This window comes from Rattus norvegicus, chromosome 13 (assembly GCF_021556685.1).
Source record: "Rattus norvegicus strain SHRSP/BbbUtx chromosome 13, alternate assembly SHRSP_T2T, whole genome shotgun sequence".
Lineage (NCBI taxonomy): Eukaryota > Metazoa > Chordata > Mammalia > Rodentia > Muridae > Rattus > Rattus norvegicus.
In genome coordinates this window covers 49,120,105-49,140,754 of record NC_141546.1, presented here as the reverse complement: position 1 = coordinate 49,140,754, position 20,650 = coordinate 49,120,105, and the positions used below count along the sequence as shown (strand labels likewise).

The window sequence follows — 20,650 nt, the reverse complement described above, 5'->3', positions numbered from 1 at the left end:
GAAGCTGAAAGAGATTCCCTCCCCTTCTCCCAAGTCCACGGCCAGAAGGATGGACACCTGTCCCATAATGGCCCTCCCCCCAGGGATCCTTTATGTCCTTCCCACTGTGCTGTCATTGATGCTGGCTTATGCACATGGTTAAACACCCCCCCCCCGCAGGCCCCTGCCTGTTACTGGCTGCTCCCTCCAGCCCTTTGCTGAGCTCTCTCAGTCTGCTCAGTAGAAGCTGGACCTTCCTTCCCTCCTTTCCTGGTGACCTTCTCCAGTTTGTGGGAGGAAGAGGGGGTGACTTGTTCTCTTCTGCCTGGTAATTATCTTCCTTCAGTGTGGGGGATGCCCAAGGCCTGGCTTCAGGCTGTGGGAGAGCAGAGGAGGAGTTGGGAGAACAGCCTACAACAGCTGCCTTCCGGGAGGGACCAGGCTAGTTCACACTTGGAAGTTGGGATGCCAGGAGCAGCCTTCTGTCTTCCGAGGCCTTCCTGGGTCTCCTGGTCAGCTCATTCCACACTGAGATGGTAGGCTTCGAGACCTCGGGGGTTTTTCTAGGCAGAGGATGTGGGTTTGTCTGTGGGGGTGGCTGCTGGGGGAAAAGTACATTTTTTGCTGAATAGAGAATCTTGGCCCTAGTGTGGGGGTCGGGGGTGGCTGCTTTCTTAACCTCTTCTGAGTCTGTCTCCCACCCCTAAGGCTGCTCTAACTATAAGGCTGGTAACAGGGCCTTCTACTGGCTAAAACCTCCACAAGGCTGTGTCCACAGAACTAGGCCCTTCTCTTTAGCCACTTTGAGATCCCAATCCTTTACCCACCCCATACCCCCCGTACCCCTCCCCGCCCATGTACTGTGCCTCCTCTATGCAGATTCTAAAGAAAGATCCTCACACAGACTCTGCTGGAAGAAACAAAGTGAAGTGTCCCCAGGTGAGGCGGGGTTGGCGAAGGACCAGGTTAGGGCCTCTCCTCTACACCTTGGACAGACTGAGGCCTGACACCCCCTCCATCCCCCTCCACACCCTGCTTGCTTTCTCCGGTTGCTAGCCCCACTCCCTGCCCCTTTCAGACAGTGTGCTCTCAGCGCTCTCTCTCTCTCTCTCTCTCTCTCTCTCTCTCTCTCTCTCTCTCTCTCTCTCAAACACACACACTCAGCCTGGAAAATTTGATGAGTCTGCAGTGCTAAGTTTCCAGGACCCCATCCAGGCCGGTGGGCGGCTCTGAGGTTTGGGGCTGGATGGAGCTGTGGTAGGGGGTGGGGTGGGTGAGCCCCTGGAGTTGGGCAGAGGGAGGGAACAGGCAGAGCTGGTTTCTGATGCAGGCCTGAGCTATTTGCTGAAACAGGCTGGGAAGAGTCTGTCTTGGTGTTCAGAGTCTGTAACTGTCTGTCTGTCTGCACAGCCTCTCACACAGACACCCCCCCCCCCCCCCCGCCGCCCTGTCCAGAGCTTGCTGAGTTCTGGGCTTCCTTCCCAGGGCTCAGAGCCTTTGACTCTGCTCCTTCCCTCCCCACAGCTGAGTTGGCACAGGAGCTCACCTGGGTGAGCTGTACCCGGTGAGCAGCTGGCTGTGGGTGGGGACAGCGGCAGAACCTGAGCTCTTGTGTTGTCAGCCTCAGCTTGGTCTCTGCAGTGTCTGTGAGGGCTAGGAAAGGGCAGGACAGCCAGATGGGGCCTGCTGACTGAAGTGGAAGAAATAAGGAGAGGGGAGAAAACCCCCAGGATATCAAACCACTCCCAGAAGCTCCCAAGCACAGAGGACTTGAACTGGGGATGGAAACACCTTTTGCCTTCTCTGCCTGATGGAGTCAGAAGATCCCGGGTTCAAGTCCCACTTCTTTCCTCACACACACCCATGTGTGTGCAGACCCCAGGCTGGACCCTCTGGATGTCAGCTTTCTCATCGGAGCAGTGAGATGTGACAGATGGGCTCCAGGGGCCAGGCAAGGTTATGGAAGAGGGAAACTGCTCCCTTTCCTTTCTGTATGATGTGCTTCTGTGCCTGTGACTACTGGAGCAGGTTAGGCAAAAGGGGTGACACACAGCTGGCTCACCTATCTCCTGTATTCAGGATGGTTCGTGCCTGCCTTGAAACTTCACCCCTGGAAACACTATCTATCAGGAAGGTACAGGGGAAGGGACCAATGGATACCAAGCCCCATTCTAGAGACAGGGTTGGGAAAAGAGCACAGGGCAGTTTTTCTTCCTGGAAGGCTGACTGCTGACAGCCAGCGGAGGCGAGAGAAGCAGAGGAGCTTTGGGAGCACCTGAGAGTAACAATTCCCTTGGGGCCAGATGCTGCTACCCCACCCCCCAACCCCAGCCTTTTCCGGTCAGGCCCCAGGCCGGGGTAGGGTCAGGATCTGCTGCCTATGTGGAAGTCCACCCTTCCAACGCTTGCCTAGCCTGCCAGCCCGCGGGGCAGAGGGAGACAGGGAGCCTAGTTCTGCCTCCCAATTTTGCCTCTGCAGACTTTATCAGGATGAGGCCCCTGATTCTGTTAGCTGCCCTCCTCTGGCTCCAGGGCTTTTTGGCCGAGGTAAGGTGGGCACGGGGCGGGGCGGAGTGGGTGGGCCTGTTCTCTGGGGCATGTCTAGGCTTCCCACCGCTCTGTGGGCTCTGCAGCTGGTCTTCGTTATGGAAGAGGGAAACTACTCCCTTTCCTCCAAGGCCAGCACGGAAGCCGGGAGGATAGATTGTTTCAGCCTTCCAGGCTGCCGGCTACTGCCTGCTGGCTAGACGGCGGTTTACTTCCAGGAAATGTCTCTTCAGTAGTGTGTGGCAGTCAGAGTCGGACACACGGGGACTCTTCTCTTTGGTCTGGAGCCTCACTCCGTGCGCTTTCCCAGTGGCCTGTGCTCCAGAGGCCTCTGCACATCTGCTTCCCCCCACTTCTCTCCTCCCTACAGGACGACGCATGCTCATCCTTGGAAGGGAGCCCAGACAGGCAGGGTGGAGGTAGGTGTCTTTAGAGAGAGGGAGAGGGCTCTGGATGTGGGCAGTGGGCGGGTCACAGGGCTAATTTCTCCACTAGACTCTGCCTGCCTCTGGTCCCTTGACTTGTCTTCCTTTTCTTAAGGGGTACTGGGTGAATAAATTGTATCCACCCCGTCCCCCAGGTCCACTTCTGAGTGTGAACGTCAGTAGCCATGGAAAGTCTACCAGCCTGTTTCTGAGCTGGGTAGCTGCAGAGCTGGGCGGATTTGACTATGCCCTCAGCCTCAGGAGTGTGAACTCCTCAGGTTCTCCAGAAGGGCAACAGCTCCAGGCTCACACAAATGAGTCCGGCTTTGAGTTCCATGGCCTGGTGCCAGGGAGTCGCTACCAGCTAAAACTGACTGTCCTAAGACCCTGTTGGCAGAATGTCACAATTACCCTCACTGCCCGAACTGGTATGAAGCCTGCAGGCTGAGGGGGTGTGGTCGTACCTGGGGTTGGGGGAGGAGGTGACAGCTGTTTCTAGAGGACTAGTAGGGGGCTCAGAGAAACCAAAAGAGAACTCTTAGGACAGTGAGCCCTTTGTACAGACTCTGGTGCTTTTCTTGACCTTTGGCACAGCCCCGACAGTGGTCCGTGGACTGCAGCTGCATAGCGCTGGGAGCCCAGCCAGGCTGGAAGCCTCGTGGAGTGATGCCCCTGGAGATCAAGACAGCTACCAACTTCTCCTCTACCACCTGGAATCCCAAACTCTGGCATGCAATGTCTCTGTGTCCCCTGACACCCTGTCTTACAGTTTTGGCGACCTTTTGCCAGGTACTCAGTATGTCTTGGAGGTTATCACCTGGGCTGGCAGTCTCCATGCGAAGACTAGTATCCTCCAGTGGACAGGTAAGGTGGGTAGCTGACCAGTGACCCAGGTAGCAGCTAGACTGGGGGATGTGAGAGCGATGTTGAGTCTGGAACTTCATAGGCAACGTGTCCCAGTGTGGTTAAGTGTCTGGGATCCCTCATGCTAAAACTGGCGTGAGCATCTTGCTCCAGAGTCCTTCCTCAAGCCTGGCTCTACTCTGTCTATACTCCCTGCAGAGCCTGTCCCTCCTGATCACCTAGCACTACGTGCCTTGGGTACCAGTAGCCTGCAAGCCTTCTGGAACAGCTCTGAAGGGGCCACCTCGTTTCACCTGATGCTCACAGACCTCCTCGGGGGCACCAACACGACTGCGGTGATCAGACAAGGGGTCTCGACCCACACCTTTCTTCACCTATCTCCGGGTACACCTCATGAGCTGAAGATTTGTGCTTCTGCTGGGCCCCACCAGATCTGGGGACCCAGTGCCACCGAGTGGACCTGTGAGTGCCTCGGGGACACACAGAGACGCTTCCATTCTCCTCTGGTCAAATAGCGAAGAGCAGGGTCCCCCAAGGCCTGGAAGGGTGTTGCAATAGGCAACTGCCTGAAGGGATGGTCGTGGTCATGATCAGCTGAACTCTCTTCAGGTAGGCTCGGAGCCTGCCACTTTCTGGGTATGGCTTCACTGACTCCTCAAAGAGCCCGATAAAGGTCTCGCTGTCCTATATTATACTCCAGGCACAGAGGTACACAGAGAGCGCAAATCATACTGCATATAAATGTGGTTGACTCTGATCCTAGGCGAGACATCTGTCCATGCCACCATGCCACCATGCCACCATGTTTTCACTCGGAGAGAGAGTTGCATGGTAGTTAACAATTTCTGCTACCTGTTGGCTGCGTGTCTCTGGACAGGTCGTGCACCTTCTCTGGGTTTTAGTTAGGTTTAGTATTGTGGGAGGTACTGTGTGTAGAATCCTCCAGGCCATGCTGGCAGGCACAGGTATGAGCATGTGATAAGCTTTTGTTTCAGTTATGGTTGCGTTGCCCATGGCCGGTGGGTAGCTGCCATACTTCATTTGAAGTATGAGGAATGAAGCTGGGAATATCCCAATCAGAGGCTGCCAGTATGCATAGTGGTTAGAGCACAGAATGACTTTTCTTACCCACTGTCTACCCCTGTCTCCTCAGATCCCTCTTACCCATCTGACCTGGTGCTGACTCCCTTACGGAATGAGCTCTGGGCCAGCTGGAAGGCAGGGCTGGGAGCCCGGGACGGCTATGTACTGAAGTTAAGTGGGCCAATGGAGAGTACGTCTACCCTGGGCCCGGAAGAGTGCAATGCAGTCTTCCCAGGGCCCCTGCCTCCGGGACACTACACTTTGCAGCTGAAGGTTCTAGCTGGACCTTATGATGCCTGGGTGGAGGGCAGTACCTGGCTGGCTGGTGAGTCTGGTTGGAACAGGGGTCGGGATGGGGGCTTGCATAGGGAATCTGCAAGCCATAGGGACCAGGGTCCTCACCTTCTGGGGACCTGCTGATTCTCCAGAATCTGCTGCCCTTCCCAGGGAGGTCCCTGGTGCCAGACTGTGGCTAGATGGACTGGAAGCTTCCAAGCAGCCTGGGAGACGGGCGCTACTCTATTCTGACGATGCCCCAGGCTCCCTAGGGAACATCTCTGTGCCCTCTGGTGCCACTCACGTCATTTTCTGTGGCCTGGTACCTGGAGCCCACTATAGGGTGGACATTGCCTCATCCACGGGGGACATCTCTCAGAGCATCTCAGGCTATACAAGTGAGTGCCAGCACTCGAACCTTTTGGGCCTGGGTCTGGAGGGAAGATGGAATGAAGGAGGGATTCAGGAGAGCTGGGCAGAGGGCATCACAGGACCACAACATGGCCCCTTGCCAAATTGCCCCCTCTTCAGGTCCCCTGCCACCGCAGTCACTGGAGGTCATCAGCAGGAGCAGCCCATCTGACCTGACTATTGCTTGGGGTCCAGCACCAGGGCAGCTGGAAGGTTATAAGGTTACCTGGCATCAGGATGGCAGCCAGAGGTCTCCTGGCGACCTTGTTGACTTGGGCCCTGACACTTTGAGCCTGACTCTGAAATCTCTGGTACCCGGCTCCTGCTACACCGTGTCAGCATGGGCCTGGGCCGGGAACCTCAGCTCTGACTCTCAGAAGATTCACAGCTGCACCCGTGAGTCCCTGACATGCCCCCAGGAGACTGCCCAGCACCGTGCATGGGGCTTTGTGTCTTCTACTCTCTGCTCTTCTCTGTGGTGAGAGTGAAAATAGAGGTTTTTCCTGAATCAAGCACCTTCTACATCCCGCCATGTGGCTGGCTCGCTATGCCTACCCATCTGTGTGACCTTCACCCGCCCACCCATCCATGCATTCCTCTGTCTGTTTATTCCTCCTTACGAACATCTATTTAATGCCTTTAGGAATGGGGTTAGGTGCTCAGGCTAAAGATTATGAGTGAGTCCAGAAAGGAAGACTGACAAACACGGTTCCTAGGCTGACGATGTCATGATTTTATACATCATAGTGTAACACATAAAAGTAGATCAGTAGGGATATGCGTGATGTATTACCTATTTACTTTACTTTAAAAGGGCTGAATAGCAGGAATTTTATCGTGACTTGACTGGATCTTTTTAGACTCACGGACAGACATCTGCTTAGGGAGTTAGAACAGGGTTCCCAGAGAAGGAGCGGGGATGAACTGGAAAAGAAACTGTGTGGCTAGACAGGATGGTGGAGGGCTCAAACTTGCCAAAGGCCCACAGTCTAGAGGCATTTTGACAGACACCAGGTCAAACCCGTCAGTGAATGGTGGGTGGTGGGGTCCTGAATGGTGAGGGAGCAGGCACTGAGCTGGCTGTACTGGAAGCAAGAGAAGTAAACCAGACTTGTGCTTAGGGAGCTGACATACCTCAAGGTAGGAGGCAGGCATAGGGCAAGGGGCAGGGGGCAAGGGGTAAGGGGCAAGAGGCAAGGGGCAAGAGGCAGGTGTTGGGCCCCTTCTCTGCAAGAAGTTTTTCTGGGCAGGGAGCTTAGAGACTCCTGGAAGTTGGAACTTGGGGAGTGAGGAAGGGGATTTCACATTGTCCTGAATCTGTCTCTTCCTGTCCTCAAAGGCCCCGCTCCTCCCACCAACCTGAGTCTGGGCTTTGCCCACCAGCCTGCGGCACTGAAGGCTTCCTGGTATCACCCACCGGGTGGCAGGGATGCCTTTCACTTACGGCTTTACAGGCTGAGGCCTCTGACACTGGAAAGTGAGAAGGTCCTACCTCGGGAGGCCCAGAACTTCTCCTGGGCCCAGCTGACTGCAGGCTGTGAGTTCCAGGTACAGCTGTCTACCTTGTGGGGGTCTGAGAGAAGCAGCAGTGCCAACGCCACAGGCTGGACACGTGAGTGCTGCCTTACCACAATCTTCTTTCCCAGCCTTTTGGGCTCTCAGGGACTCTGAGAACTGTACGTAGGCAGCTAAGCTGTCTGTGGGGTCTGTCTCCTGGTTCTGAGGCACCAGGAAACTTTTCACAGGTCCCTCTAGGGACTCCTATGCCTGTGCCCTTGCACAGTGCCACACCATCCTTGGGATGCCCCTCTAACGCTGTCTGGGTGTGAGCCATCAATAATGATAGGGACTCCCCGGGCTCCTTGCTTTTGCCCTACCATGTTCTCTTGTGTACCCATCGTGACAAGTTTAGGAGTTAGACACTGTGGTCACCTCAATTCAAAGGTGAGGGAACTGAGGCACAAAGAGAGAAGGTAACTTTTTCTAGACTCCTTAGCCTTACAAGGAAAGTTGGGATTTTTGTTCAGGTAGTATGAACAGAATAATCTCTCTGATATAGCCAACCTCAACTTTGCATAGTGGGGGGAAGGGGGGAAAGAAATACAGAGGTGCAGAGTATATGGCGAGCACCCCACAAACAGCCCCCAGGGCCTGCAGGGATGGGTTTGGAATCCCCCTTTCACACCAATCTGATTTCCTGCAGAGCTCTTGGGGACCTCCTGTCCCCAGCACAACCTTCTTCAACATGCGGATTCTCCACACTTGCCTGTGCTCTCCCTTCTGGCTTCCTTCTCTCCCCTGGGGCACTATCACTGTCTTTTAGACTCCCCTGCCCCCAAGGACTGTAGGACCTCAGACACGGGTTGGGGGGAAAGGGGAAAGGAGGGATGGGGGATGGAGGAGGGGGTCAAGATAGAAACCTGACCTGGAAGCCAGGAAACCAGACTTCTAGCTGTGGCTTGGTTCTGAGGACAAGTCTTTGCTCCCCCTGAGCCTCAGTTTCCTTATCTGTAGAGAGATCTGTTACTGTGTGACTAGGCCAAGATCTTATGACTCCAGACCCCAGGCGTTGGAGGTGGATGAGTTAGTAACCAGGCCCCAGATAACCAACCACCTTCTGACATATGGGTTTTCAAACTCCTTGGCTGTAGGTTCTGGGAAGGGCTATCCATCCATCACTCCTGGGCTACTAAGTTTAGCTTTGATTGGGAACAGAGGGAGGAGGTGGCAGGGCTAGAGTGCGTGCTAAACTTCGAGAGGATCCCTGTTGCTCAGGATATGTGGTAGGTACATTTCAGAGTCTAGTCTGCTGCCCTGAACTACATTGAACTCCTAGGCTTTGGGGCCAAGGATGGAGGGTACAGGACCAAGCTTTGGTGGTGGTGGTGGGCATTTAATTTAGGTTATCCTATCTCTCTCTGTGCTCCCCCCACTTGCTCTCTCTGCAGCCCCTTCAGCTCCTACACTGGTAAACGTGACCAGCGATGCTCCTACCCAGCTCCAAGTATCCTGGGCCCACGTTCCTGGGGGCCGGAGCCGCTACCAAGTGACCCTATACCAGGAGAGTACCCGGACAGCCACCAGCATCATGGGGCCCAAGGAAGATGGCACGAGCTTTTTGGGTTTGACTCCTGGCACTAAGTACAAGGTGGAAGTCATCTCCTGGGCTGGGCCCCTCTACACTGCAGCAGCCAACGTTTCTGCCTGGACCTGTGAGTGTGGTGTGAAAAGCCCTCGGGGAGGAGACCCCTGGACATATTAGCTCCACCCCCATCCCATTTCTCAGTTCCTCACCAAACACCCTGAATGAGGTCAGCCAGCCCCAGCACATGCCCAGTGCAAGGCATTCTCAGTCTGACTGACCTCTGCCTTCCTCCCACAGACCCACTCATACCCAATGAGCTGCTCGTGTCAATGCAGGCAGGCAGTGCTGTGGTTAACCTGGCCTGGCCCAGTGGTCCCCTGGGGCAAGGGGCATGCCACGCCCAACTCTCAGATGCTGGACACCTCTCATGGGAGCAACCCCTGAAACTAGGCCAAGAGCTCTTCATGCTAAGGGATCTCACACCAGGACATACCATCTCGATGTCAGTGAGGTGTCGGGCAGGGCCGCTCCAGGCCTCTACGCACCTTGTGGTGCTGTCTGTGGGTGCGTTCCCTGTCTACGTCAGGTCCCCTTAAGACCTGTAGATGTCTTCAGGAAGGGCAGTATGCCTGAGAGGCTTGCCCTTCCCCTCTAAATGACCTGCTCCTCCCAGTCAGATGTCTTGCTCACCCTTGCCCCAGTTTATGCCTCCTCAGATGGGCAACGGCGCCCCAAAGACAATGCTGCGTGCTGCTACTGTCCCTTCCACGGGCACAAATGTCAGCCCTTTGTGTCTTCTGGTTTGGGGAGTCCCTGACACTCGCCTGACGCTGACACCCACATAACATGAGCGTTCTGTTTCCTCAGAGCCTGGCCCTGTGGAAGATGTGCTCTGTCATCCAGAGGCCACCTACCTGGCCCTGAACTGGACGATGCCTGCTGGAGACGTGGATGTCTGTCTGGTGGTGGTAGAGCGGCTGGTGCCGGGAGGGGGCACTCATTTTGTCTTCCAGGTCAACACCTCAGGGGATGCTCTTCTGTTGCCCAACTTGATGCCCACCACTTCTTACCGCCTTAGCCTCACCGTTCTGGGCAGGAATAGTCGGTGGAGCCGGGCGGTTTCCCTGGTGTGCAGTACTTCTGCTGAGGGTAGGCATTTCCAGCGCTATCTGTTCACGTAGGCTTTCTCCACCACTGCCTGCTGGTGCAGTCCCTCTGAGCCTGGCCGCCCGGGGCTCTCCTTGCCCACAGACCTGGCCCCTTCCTCTGACTTATATTGGAGCGTCATGCTCTGATACTCTAACCCAAGAACCCTCCCAGGCCTTCTTTAATTGTTCACTAGCCATTTGCCACCAGGTAGTGCTGGGTAGACAAAGGTATGCTGTGGAAGACTGATAGCGCTGGGCCAAAGCCTTTGTTTCCTTTTCTCTGCCCCTAGCTTGGCACCCCCCAGAGCTAGCTGAGCCCCCCCAGGTGGAGCTGGGGACAGGGATGGGTGTGACAGTCATGCGTGGCATGTTTGGTAAAGATGACGGGCAGATCCAGTGGTATGGCATAATTGCCACCATCAACATGACGCGTGAGTCCCAGGCTTGGAAGGGTTGGGGAGAGCACGGCTGTGCAGGCACAGGATGGTGAGGGTGGTTGAGGGAGGGAGACTGCATGAAAAGGTCAACAGCCAACACCAGGGCTAGTCTGTAACAGGAAAGGCTTGGCTGTTGTTGAGGATAGGGTGGGTGTTGGGTTGTGAGTGGGGTACTATCAGAGAAAGAGGGTAGCCTCCTGACCCACTGCTCATGGTGCTCAGTCTCTTTCCCCTTCCTCGACAGTGGCCCAGCCTTCCCGGGAAGCCATCAATTACACATGGTATGACCACTACTATAGAGGATGTGAGTCCTTCCTGGCTCTCCTGTTCCCAAACCCCTTCTACCCAGAGCCTTGGGCTGGGCCAAGATCCTGGACAGTACCTGTGGGTACTGAGGACTGTGACAACACCCAAGAGATATGCAATGGGCGTCTCAAGTCAGGCTTCCAGTATAGGTGAGGGCTCGGGCCCCAGGGAGGGCAGTTTCTTTAAACTCCACTCTGGGTTCACGTTCTTTCAACAATAGACACAACTGACTCCTAACAGAACAAAAGTACAGTCCACAAGGCTCCATTTGGATCACTTCCTGGCATCAGTGCTGGAGGTGGGGAGGAAGGGGACGGAAAGGGGATACCCACCTGATACATGGTTCTTTCGTTAAAAAGAACTGGGAGGGTGGATTCTTTGGGGGACTTTTAGGGAAAACCCAAGGCTTTCTGGTTCCCTATATCTAAAGTTACCTCTTGCTCCCAGAACAAGCCAGAGGAAAAGGAAGAGAAGCCAGAGGTGGTTTGTGTAGAATAAGGGGCAGGCTGTCCAGCCGCTAAACATGGCAGGATGAAACTAGTGAGCTGAGGGTAGCGTTGCTGCTTCTCAGCAGGGGTCTTCTTCCCAGTGTAAAGTCCCTCTCCTTTGTCCCAGGTTCAGCGTTGTGGCCTTTAGTAGGCTCAACACTCCAGAGACCATCCTCGCCTTCTCGGCCTTCTCAGGTAGGCCAGGCATCTGGCTGGGTTCCAGCTAGACCACCCTGGAGAGGGAGAAGGGCTGATATCCATCTCAGGAGGCGGTGGGAGGAATTGAGCTCACGGAAGTCAAGTGTTGCTAGGCAGCGTTGGGGACCAGAACATCCATGACATGCACTCGACTTCAGACCTGGGGTGGGGCTTGGAGCAGGTGTGGAAGAGGCAGAGGCTACTGTGTACAGCCTCTGGCACCTTCCTGTACCACTCCCCGTAACTGACTACTTCCAAACCCCTTGCGTTCAAGAACAGCTTTGTTGGAGTTGGGGATTTGGCTCAGTGGTAGAGCGCTTGCCTAGCAAGCGCAAGGCCCTGGGTTCGGTCCCCAGCTCTGAAAAAAAAAAAAAAAAAAAAAAAAAGAAAAGAAAAGAAAGAAAGAAAGAAAAAAAAGAACAGCTTTGTTTAGAAGGAACTCTAGGGGAGATGACAAGGTAGCCAAACAGGATATATAAACTAGAATTTCGGGGTAGGAACATTGGAAACCAAAGAGAGATAGGTGGCTGGGTGTGGTGTGTATGCCTTTAATCTCACCTCCTCCATACCCGGAGAAGACAGAAGCAGGCAAATCTCTAAGCTTACCTTGGTCCACCTAGTTCTAAGCCAACCAGGGCTTTATAGTGAGACTCTGTCTCAACAAACAAACAAACGACAATAGGAAACCAACACAATAGAAAGAAGTAACAGTTACCTTTAGCAACTGTTTTATTTAAAGAAGAATAGTTAACATTCAGTTAATGTTTCAAAATCAGAGAGTGTTTGAGAGCCTGGGGTAGGACCCTTGCCTAGCATGTGCTAAGCCCTAAGTTGAATCCCTAGCACTCAATAGAAGGGGTACTGTGGACCATACCAGTGACCCCAGCATCTGAAAGGTGGAGGCTGGGGAATCAGAAGTTCAAGGCTGACTTCAAATATTTGATTGGAAGTCATCCTGGGAATTCTTGAGACTATCAATAAACACAAACCAAGCAAGCAAGCAAGCAAGAACAAAAATCCCCAACAAATAAAAGCTACTGAGACCCCTCCTCAGCTCAGGTGGTCTCACACTACACAGGTCTTAGATCGTTGTAGCCGCACTGTGGGTGCTCAAGAGCCCAGTGTGGCTGCTGGTTACTGCAGCAGGTGGTACAGTCCTGGAAGGTACAGGAGGCCAGGCCTTCATCCCTATTCCTCTTGAGGGTGTCAGGAGGAAAAGCAGGGTCTGTGGGGGTGTGGCGAGCCACTAAGGAAAGCTGTCTGTCTATCTATCTGTCTGTTCTTGCCAACCCACAACCCCAGACAGATATTTCTGGACTCCAGTTAGTATCTGGGACTTCTGAGAACATGAAGAGCTAACACTCCATTCCCTGTCTGGAGCAGTGGTTCTCAACCTTCTTAATGCTGGGGCCCTTTAATATGGTTCCTCGTGTTGTGCTGACCCCTAACCATGAAATGATCTCATTGCTAATTCATAACGTACCGTTATGAATTGTAATGTAAATAGCTGATATTCAGGATATCTGATATGGGACCTCCAAAGGGGGCTGTGACACAGGTTGAGAACCACTGATCTAGAAGGCCCAGGCCCAGGAGAGGCTGGCATGACCTGTGGGGCCAGTTGTGGAGTTGCCGTGTTCAATGTTCCCTTGCCTTCCACAGAGCCCCGGGCCAGCATCTCTCTGGCGATCATTCCCCTGACAGTTATGCTGGGGGCTGTGGTGGGCAGCATTGTCATTGTGTGTGCAGTGCTATGCTTGCTCCGCTGGCGGTGCCTGAAGGGACCAAGGTGAGGAGGGGGCAGGCGGGCTGGGAGGCCCTGTGTGATGGGAGGAGACCCTAGCTTGCCTCCCATCCTCCTCTCCACTGTCACAGATCAGAGAAGGATGGCTTTTCCAAGGAGCTGATGCCTTACAACCTGTGGTGAGTGTGTTGAAGCATGCTTCCCAGTGACAGGGCAGCAGCACGGTCCTACAGCACAGCCTGCTAGAGGCTCTGTGAAGCTCCCGGGGTTGCACCAGACAGGGGACTCTAGACTCTGCTCGTCGGCCTCCCATCTCTTCTCAGGCTTTTTCAGTCATGGCCCCTCTCTTTCAATTCTTCTTTCTCCTATTTGAACTCTTACTGTAGAGATCAAGGATTTCAGAGCGATAGGATCAAGGAGTGGGAATCCGATGAGGTAACAGACCAGAGACCCAGAGAAGGGTCTGAAGGCATCTATTTGCTGGTGGAATCCCTCTTAGTGGGGACTGATCAGTCTTGGCTGTATTAAGGCTTTTAACTGATTGGACAAGGCCGTCTCACAAGAGAATATTATCGGCTTGGCCAGTACTACTGCTATTTTCTTTTCTTTTTAAAAAATATGTATTTATTTTATGTATATGGGAACACCATTGCTGTCCTCAGACACACCAGAAGAGGGTGTCAGATCCCATTACAGATGGTTGAGGGCCTCCATGTGGTTGCTGGGAATTGAACTCGGGACCTCAGGAGGAGCAGTTGGTGCTCTTAACCTCTGAGCCATCTCTCCAGCCCTCCACTACTATTTTCAAAGGGCCAAAGAGGGCTGGGGAGATGGTTCAGTGGGTAGAGCATTTGCTATGTAAGCGTGAGAACTGGAGGTCTGGTGGGTATGGCAGCCACCTGTGATGTCGGTGCTCGGAGGGTGGTAATAGGGTCCGAGGAGCAAGTCAACTAGCTAGAACAGCCAAAATGGTGAACTCTAGGCTCATTTAAGAGACACTGACTCAGTGCATAAGGTGGAGTGACTGAGAAAGACACCTGGCCCCAGCCTCCTGTGACCACACCCTCACGTGTGCGGCCGCCCCGCCCCCAATAAAGCTGGGAGGTTTTTTAATCCTATCCCTTGGGAAGCAGAGGTAGGCAGATTTCTGTAAGTTAAAGGCCAGCCTGCTCTACAGATTGAGTTCTAGGATAGCTGGGGCCACACAGAGAGACCCTGTCTCAGGAAAAAGAAAGGCAAAAAATTGATATGATTTAAAGAAAAATCAGTCTGTCAGAGAAGTTGACTGTTAATATCACCCATCAAACATCTTCACAGCAGCAGCCAGGATGACATTTACTTGTAATTCCGGTACCATACCGGGTCAAGGCGGTACATGTATTAAGTGTCACACTCCCCTGTCCAGTCCTTGCTAACTGGCTTTCTGACAAACCATGTGGACTTCAGAAAAAAGGAAATATTTTGTTGAAAAATACACTATAAAAGGTGAAGGGGATCCTGGAGAAACCGTGTGGATCAAATCAGGCCTGGTCTCTCTTCCTTGTATTGACTTCCTGTTGAGTTGGCCCATGTAGGCCGGGCTGCAGTTCAGACCTAGAGCATTTGCCTACCATGTGCAGGCCGTAGGTTTGATCCCCCAAACCGAAGAAACTCCTAAACATAAACTATCAGCTGTGTCCAAATGCCCTGGCACATGTGTGTGTGTGTGTGTATGTATGTATATATATACATATGTATACATGCACACATGTATGTGCACGTATGCATGTGTACATCTGTGTATGCACATATATATGCACATCTGTATGTGCACATCTGTATATGCACATATGTATGTGCATATATATATATATATATATATATATATATATATATGTATATGCCTCTGGCCTGTCTCCCTCGCTGCTCCTCTCTTTCCTTTTATCACACTATGGGTTTGGGGGCCTGCTGGGTCCTGGAGAAACTTTCTGTTCTACACAGAGAGGGTGGGGCAGCCCAGCATCTGCATGTCCGATGCCTACCTTCCCCGTTGCCTCACTGTGCAAGCTAGCTTTGCACCTGTCTCCCAGGACAGGGCAGGTCAGGCACTCCTAAAGCTGAAGTCTATTCCTTTCTTCTTCTGCCAGGCGGACCCATCGGCCTATCCCCATCCATAGCTTCCGGCAGAGCTATGAGGCCAAGAGCGCACATGCACACCAGACCTTCTTCCAGGAATTTGAGGCAAGTCCTGTGTCATCCTGTGCCACAAGGAGGGAGGACTGGGACATCCAGGTTGGGCTGGATCTGCCTCCCAGCCTAACTTCTACCACTTGCCCTGCCTGCTGTGGTGTGAGATGGGTCTGCCTCTGCAATTGGGACCTGCCTTGACCTCATAGGAGTTGAAGGAGGTAGGCAAGGACCAGCCCCGACTAGAGGCTGAGCATCCGGACAACATCATCAAGAACCGGTACCCACACGTGCTGCCCTGTGAGCAAATTCTGGGAGTTGGGAGGTACGGGTAGAGGGTTGGAGCTTGGCCTGGAGGAAGGGCTATGTGTGATGCTTCCAAATGTCCATCATGTACTCTCTGCAGATGACCACTCCAGGGTCAGGCTGACCCAGCTACCAGGAGAGCCTCATTCTGACTACATCAATGCCAACTTCATCCCAGTAAGGGCCGTCTGCAGGGACAAGGGGCATTCCTGCTGGGGTCCTGTGCTAGCTACTGTAGTCGTCTAGGAGCATAGCAGGTCATGCTTTTAAGCTAATTTAATTTGGCAAGAGGTCCTACTGTGTGCCAGGCTTTATACTGGGCCCCCAGGAGGCAGAGCTGACTTAACCATATGTATACCTACAAAGAAGCCCATGGTGTGTGTGTGTGTGTGTGTGTGTGTGTGTGTGTGTGTGTGTGTGTGTGAGAGAGAGAGAGAGAGAGAGAGAGAGAGAGAGAGAGAGAGAGAGAGATTGGCTTTAGGAAGATCACTTTGGACTTAGGCATGATGCCAGACACCTGTAATTCCAGCATATGGGAAACTGAGTCAAGACAATTGAAAGTTCGAGGACAGCCTGGGCTACATTGTAAATCACTGTCTCTAGAAAACAGTCACTCCAGTGACTGTTAATGAGGAGTTAGTGAGGAGGGTGGCTGGGTAGACTGTTTTTAGCATCTCAGGACCTTGCATTTCCATGCATGTTTTTCTCACCCTGTCCAAGTGGGATGTGGTGGTGGCAGTGTCCTTCAGATCACCCTCCAGGATCACAGTTCCTGAAGGTCATGTGTGATTATAACCACTGCTGAATGTTTGATGGGCTCAGCTGGCCAAGACACTGTCTGGTAACATGTCCTGCACCCTACACCTTAGGGCTATAGCCACACACAGGAGATCATTGCCACCCAGGGGCCTCTCAAAAAGACGCTAGAGGACTTCTGGCGGTTGGTATGGGAGCAGCAAGTCCACGTGATCATCATGCTGACTGTGGGCATGGAGAACGGGCGGGTGAGTGCCCTGCAGTTCCCCAGAATTACCACCAGGTGGCATATGTCCTCCTCTTCCCCCATCTTGGGGCAGGTGGGCAAGTTGAGACTTGGTAAGGGGTTCTGAGAATCGCCCAAGAGGGGGAAAGGAGGGGACCACTGGATTCATGAGTTCCTGGTTTGATTCAGTTTCTCCTGGCCATTTATTCTAGGCAGTGCAGGGACAAAGGCCGTTCTCCTGTCAGCCCAAGGCCACCTCCTCTGTGCTGTGCACGGACAAGGCTGGTCTAGAGCAAACAGGCAGCTGAGTGTGTTCTCCTGTTGAAGCAATGAGGAAAGGCCAGACTCTTCCTCAGTCAGGGCCATCTAGCTTCCGAAGCCAACGCAGAGCCCTAAGAAGGTTGTAAGGGCATAGCTAGGGGAGGGAAGCTTCTGGAAGAGACGGCCTCACGTCTAGGTGGCAGCAAAGAAAAGGATTTCATTAGAATAGCAGGGATCAAAAATACAGGTGGGGGTGGGTGAGACCAGATACAGTAGGGAACAGCGCTGACAAGCACCCCCTCACCCTAGGTACTGTGTGAGCACTACTGGCCAGCCAACTCCACGCCTGTTACTCACGGTCACATCACCATCCACCTCCTGGCAGAGGAGCCTGAGGATGAGTGGACCAGGAGGGAATTCCAGCTGCAGCACGTGTGTGCCCAAGGGACAAGACTGGTGGGAAAGGCACTAAAGCGGGGGCTCCTCTCTTGCTCCACGTGGCCATGTTTCCTGATGACTGTTATAAGTTCTCGGTCCCAGGACGGGATAGCATGTGGGGAGGGGGAAAAAGACACAGGGAAGGCTAAAGACTGATCCAAGATCACACCAATGTAAAGAAAGAGCAGGTCCTTCTACCTTATGCTCAGCTCAAAGATGCTGGTCCCTCTAACCTCCTTCTTGCTACCACATGCTGTCAACCCTTAGAACAGGAAAGCCAGAGACTAGAATAGCCTCCGTGCCTGGTCATCTTTGGGAGGTAGAGATGAGCTAGGAGACTAGAGGAGGATCAGAGGTCCACACTGGGGCAAGGGCATGGGCTACGTACGTAGCTGTGGCCCACACTTTGAAGCACCTCTGCCCTTAAAGGGTTGGTGAGGAAGGTTTCTAAGGTTAGGAAGAGGCCCTGGGGTTAAGAAAATGAGCACAGCCCTTCCCCACCCTCCCCAGGGTACCGAGCAAAAACAGAGGCGAGTGAAGCAGCTGCAGTTCACTACCTGGCCAGACCACAGTGTCCCGGAGGCTCCCAGCTCTCTGCTCGCTTTTGTAGAACTGGTACAGGAGCAGGTGCAGGCCACTCAGGGCAAGGGACCCATCCTGGTGCATTGCAGGTGAGGACAGGCAGGGGCGAGGTGAAGGGCCCTGGCTGGCCTTGAGCAGGGGGAGGGCTCTGGATTTCTAGGAGCCCTTTCCCTCCTGTGCTTAGTCTCCATGGGCTGTCCTGACAGTGCTGGCGTGGGGAGGACAGGCACCTTTGTGGCTCTCTTGCGGCTACTGCGACAACTAGAGGAAGAGAAGGTGGCCGATGTGTTCAACACTGTGTACATACTCCGGTTGCACCGGCCCCTCATGATCCAGACCCTGGTGAGGGGCCCGTGTGTTAGACCCAAGGAAGTGGAAGAGGGTGGATGGCCTCATGAGAGCAGGAAAAGAAGCTCATGGGGGGGCCTGCAGAAGAGCATGGGGGTGAGGGTCACACCTAGGCTACCCTCTTACCTAGACTGCCGCTTGCTTTTTCTGCAAAAGGAGAGACACCTTTGACACTGGAGACTACTCAGAACTCTCTAGCCCCATGTGCTTCACCCCTGCCTGGTGGGTCGGTGCTAGGACCATTTCCCTCCTGGACCGAGGCCTCTCAGCATGTCAGTTTCTTCTCTTTGCAGAGTCAATACATCTTCCTGCACAGTTGCCTGCTGAACAAGATTCTGGAAGGGCCCCCTGACAGCTCCGAGTAAGTCAGCTACCCTCAGGTCCAGGCAGGTGGCCACTGGTGTCCTGTGATTCCCAGTAGGCTCTGAGTTTCCATGCACCAGACCCAGCAGCGAGGACCGGAAGCAGGGGCTGGACGACCAAGTGCTCTCTCTCTCCTCCCTCCTCCAGCTCCGGCCCCATCTCTGTGATGGATTTTGCACAGGCTTGTGCCAAGAGGGCAGCCAACGCCAATGCTGGTTTCTTGAAGGAGTACAAGGTATACTTTGAGCCAAGGAGTGAGTGACCATGGGACAGTTCTCCCTACCCAACCTTACCATGCCCCTCTCTTTGCCAGCTCCTGAAGCAGGCCATCAAGGATGGGACTGGCTCTCTGCTGCCCCCTCCTGACTACAATCAGAACAGCATTGTCTCCCGTGAGTCTCACCGGATACACTGTCGGTTGGGGTGGAGCAAATGCGTACTGGAGACCCCTGGCAACCTCATCTTCATCCTCTTCTCCCAGGTCGTCATTCTCAGGAGCAGTTCGCCCTGGTGGAGGAGTGCCCTGAGGATAGCATGCTGGAAGCCTCACTCTTCCCTGTGAGTTGATGCTGATCTTACAGCCCTGTTACTCGCTCTCTTTGACTATTTGTGGCTCCCTACCTGGGGCTGGGGCTGGGTCCTAGGGGCTACTATAGTATAGATGGATGGTCAAGAGATTCTTTCCTTAATCCCTGGAAACCAACAAGCTGTGCTTTGCAGGGTGGTCCGTCTGGTTGTGATCATGTGGTGCTGACTGGCTCAGCCGGACCAAAGGAACTCTGGGAAATGGTGTGGGAGCATGATGCCCATGTGCTCGTCTCCCTGGGCCTGCCTGATACCAAGGAGAAGGTGAGGGGAGTGGAGGGACAGGATGCATGGCTCCAGGAATGGGTCAGGGAGAGGAGGAGTATATGGTGTTGTTCAGCTAGGGCATGGGCAAAGATTTTGGAAGCTGATTGAGAAGCCCGTTTCTGTCCTAGCCACCAGACATCTGGCCAGTGGAGATGCAGCCTATTGTCACAGACATGGTGACAGTGCACAGAGTGTCTGAGAGCAACACAACAACTGGCTGGCCCAGCACCCTCTTCAGAGTCATACACGTAGGTGTTGAGATCATAAGACTTGGGGCAGAGGGCTATGATGTGAGAATCCCATGCTGGCTTCCCTCTGCCACCTTCCAGAGCACTAATGCTGATCTTTCTCCAGGGGGAGAGTGGAAAGGAAAGGCAGGTTCAATGCCTGCAATTTCCATGCTCTGAGTCTGGGTGTGAGCTCCCAGCTAACACCCTACTGACCTTCCTTGATGCTGTGGGCCAGTGCTGCTTCCGGGGCAAGAGCAAGAAGCCAGGGACCCTGCTCAGCCACTCCAGGTGCCGTCGACAAATGCCACATGTTAACTTGGGTTATGGGTCAAAGGGTAGTCTCCCAAGGCTCTGTCTTCTCGGCTTCATCTGTGGGGATTTGGTAGGGCTCCAGGCTGGCCTATCAATCAAGTGCCTAGCATTATTTTTTAGTCCTTAGAACTAGCCTTGGTTTCCCCATGTCCCCAGACACTGCCCCATCCCCAGAGGTCCCACATGTAACTCTAGGTCAATTACAGCAAAAACACAAACCAGCTGGGCACCTTCTTGGCTATGGAACAGCTGTTACAGCAAGCAGGGACAGAGCGCACAGTGGACGTCTTCAATGTGGCCCTGAAGCAGTCACAGGCCTGCGGCCTTATGACCCCAACACTGGTGAGAGGCAAAGAGGGAGGTGCTTACTGTGAAAGGGGGTCAAAGGTTCGGCCCCAGCTACAGGCTAGGGCCTGTTAGTTTATCCCATCCAGGTCACCACCAGGTGGCTCTGTGGACCACCATGCCCTGCCCAGAAGGAACAGGGGTAGGAGATCCCTGGGAGCCTTTCTCTATCAGGTTTGGACAGGCAGGTGAGGTTCCTTGCCTATGTCTACCCGCAGGAGCAGTATATCTACCTCTACAACTGTCTGAACAGCGCACTGCTGAACGGGCTGCCCAGAGCTGGGAAGTGGCCTGCGCCCTGCTAGGCGTCATGTTCCAGCAAATCCACCCAGGCCTGACTTCCCTAGGAGAGTGGATCCACCGGGCCTCACACTGTCCAAGGGCAGAGTCCAGGAATAAAGAGACATGGTCAAATTCATGGTTATGTTCTTTTTCTCCATCCTTCAGTCTAGGGCAGGGATGACAACTGGAGCT

At 53.8% G+C, this 20,650-nt stretch overlaps 1 protein-coding gene across 3 annotated transcripts; it reads left to right on the top strand.

Annotated features, from left to right (window-relative positions):
• Window positions 1–382: 382 nt before the first annotated feature.
• Ptprv (protein tyrosine phosphatase, receptor type, V) lies at window positions 383–20,594 on the top strand. Of its 3 annotated transcripts, none has more exon segments than NM_033099.1 (35): window positions 383–515; window positions 859–918; window positions 2,459–2,526; window positions 2,897–2,945; window positions 3,107–3,379; window positions 3,546–3,815; window positions 4,014–4,277; window positions 4,969–5,223; window positions 5,327–5,572; window positions 5,706–5,981; window positions 6,925–7,197; window positions 8,534–8,797; window positions 8,968–9,234; window positions 9,538–9,819; window positions 10,109–10,249; window positions 10,500–10,710; window positions 11,177–11,244; window positions 12,910–13,036; window positions 13,123–13,170; window positions 15,118–15,211; window positions 15,367–15,457; window positions 15,564–15,640; window positions 16,333–16,467; window positions 17,016–17,138; window positions 17,655–17,815; window positions 17,933–18,068; window positions 18,368–18,435; window positions 18,585–18,672; window positions 18,751–18,829; window positions 18,919–18,995; window positions 19,158–19,286; window positions 19,418–19,537; window positions 19,644–19,807; window positions 20,038–20,173; window positions 20,395–20,587. In NM_033099.1, coding segments are annotated over 33 exon segments (5,136 nt in total). In that variant the 5' UTR covers window positions 383–515; window positions 859–918; window positions 2,459–2,469; the 3' UTR covers window positions 20,482–20,587.
• The last annotated feature ends 56 nt before the right edge of the window (window positions 20,595–20,650 follow it).

Coding starts and splice junctions, on each gene's coding strand:
- Ptprv (XM_087581571.1), top strand. CDS start 2,470: ATGAGGCCCCTGATTCTGTTAGCTGCCCTCCTCTGGCTCCAGGGCTTT. Junction 9,820..10,108: donor GTGCAGTACTTCTGCTGAGG/GTAGGCATTTCC, acceptor CTCTGCCCCTAG/CTTGGCACCCCCCAGAGCTA. Junction 17,139..17,654: donor GGGAATTCCAGCTGCAGCAC/GTGTGTGCCCAA, acceptor CACCCTCCCCAG/GGTACCGAGCAAAAACAGAG.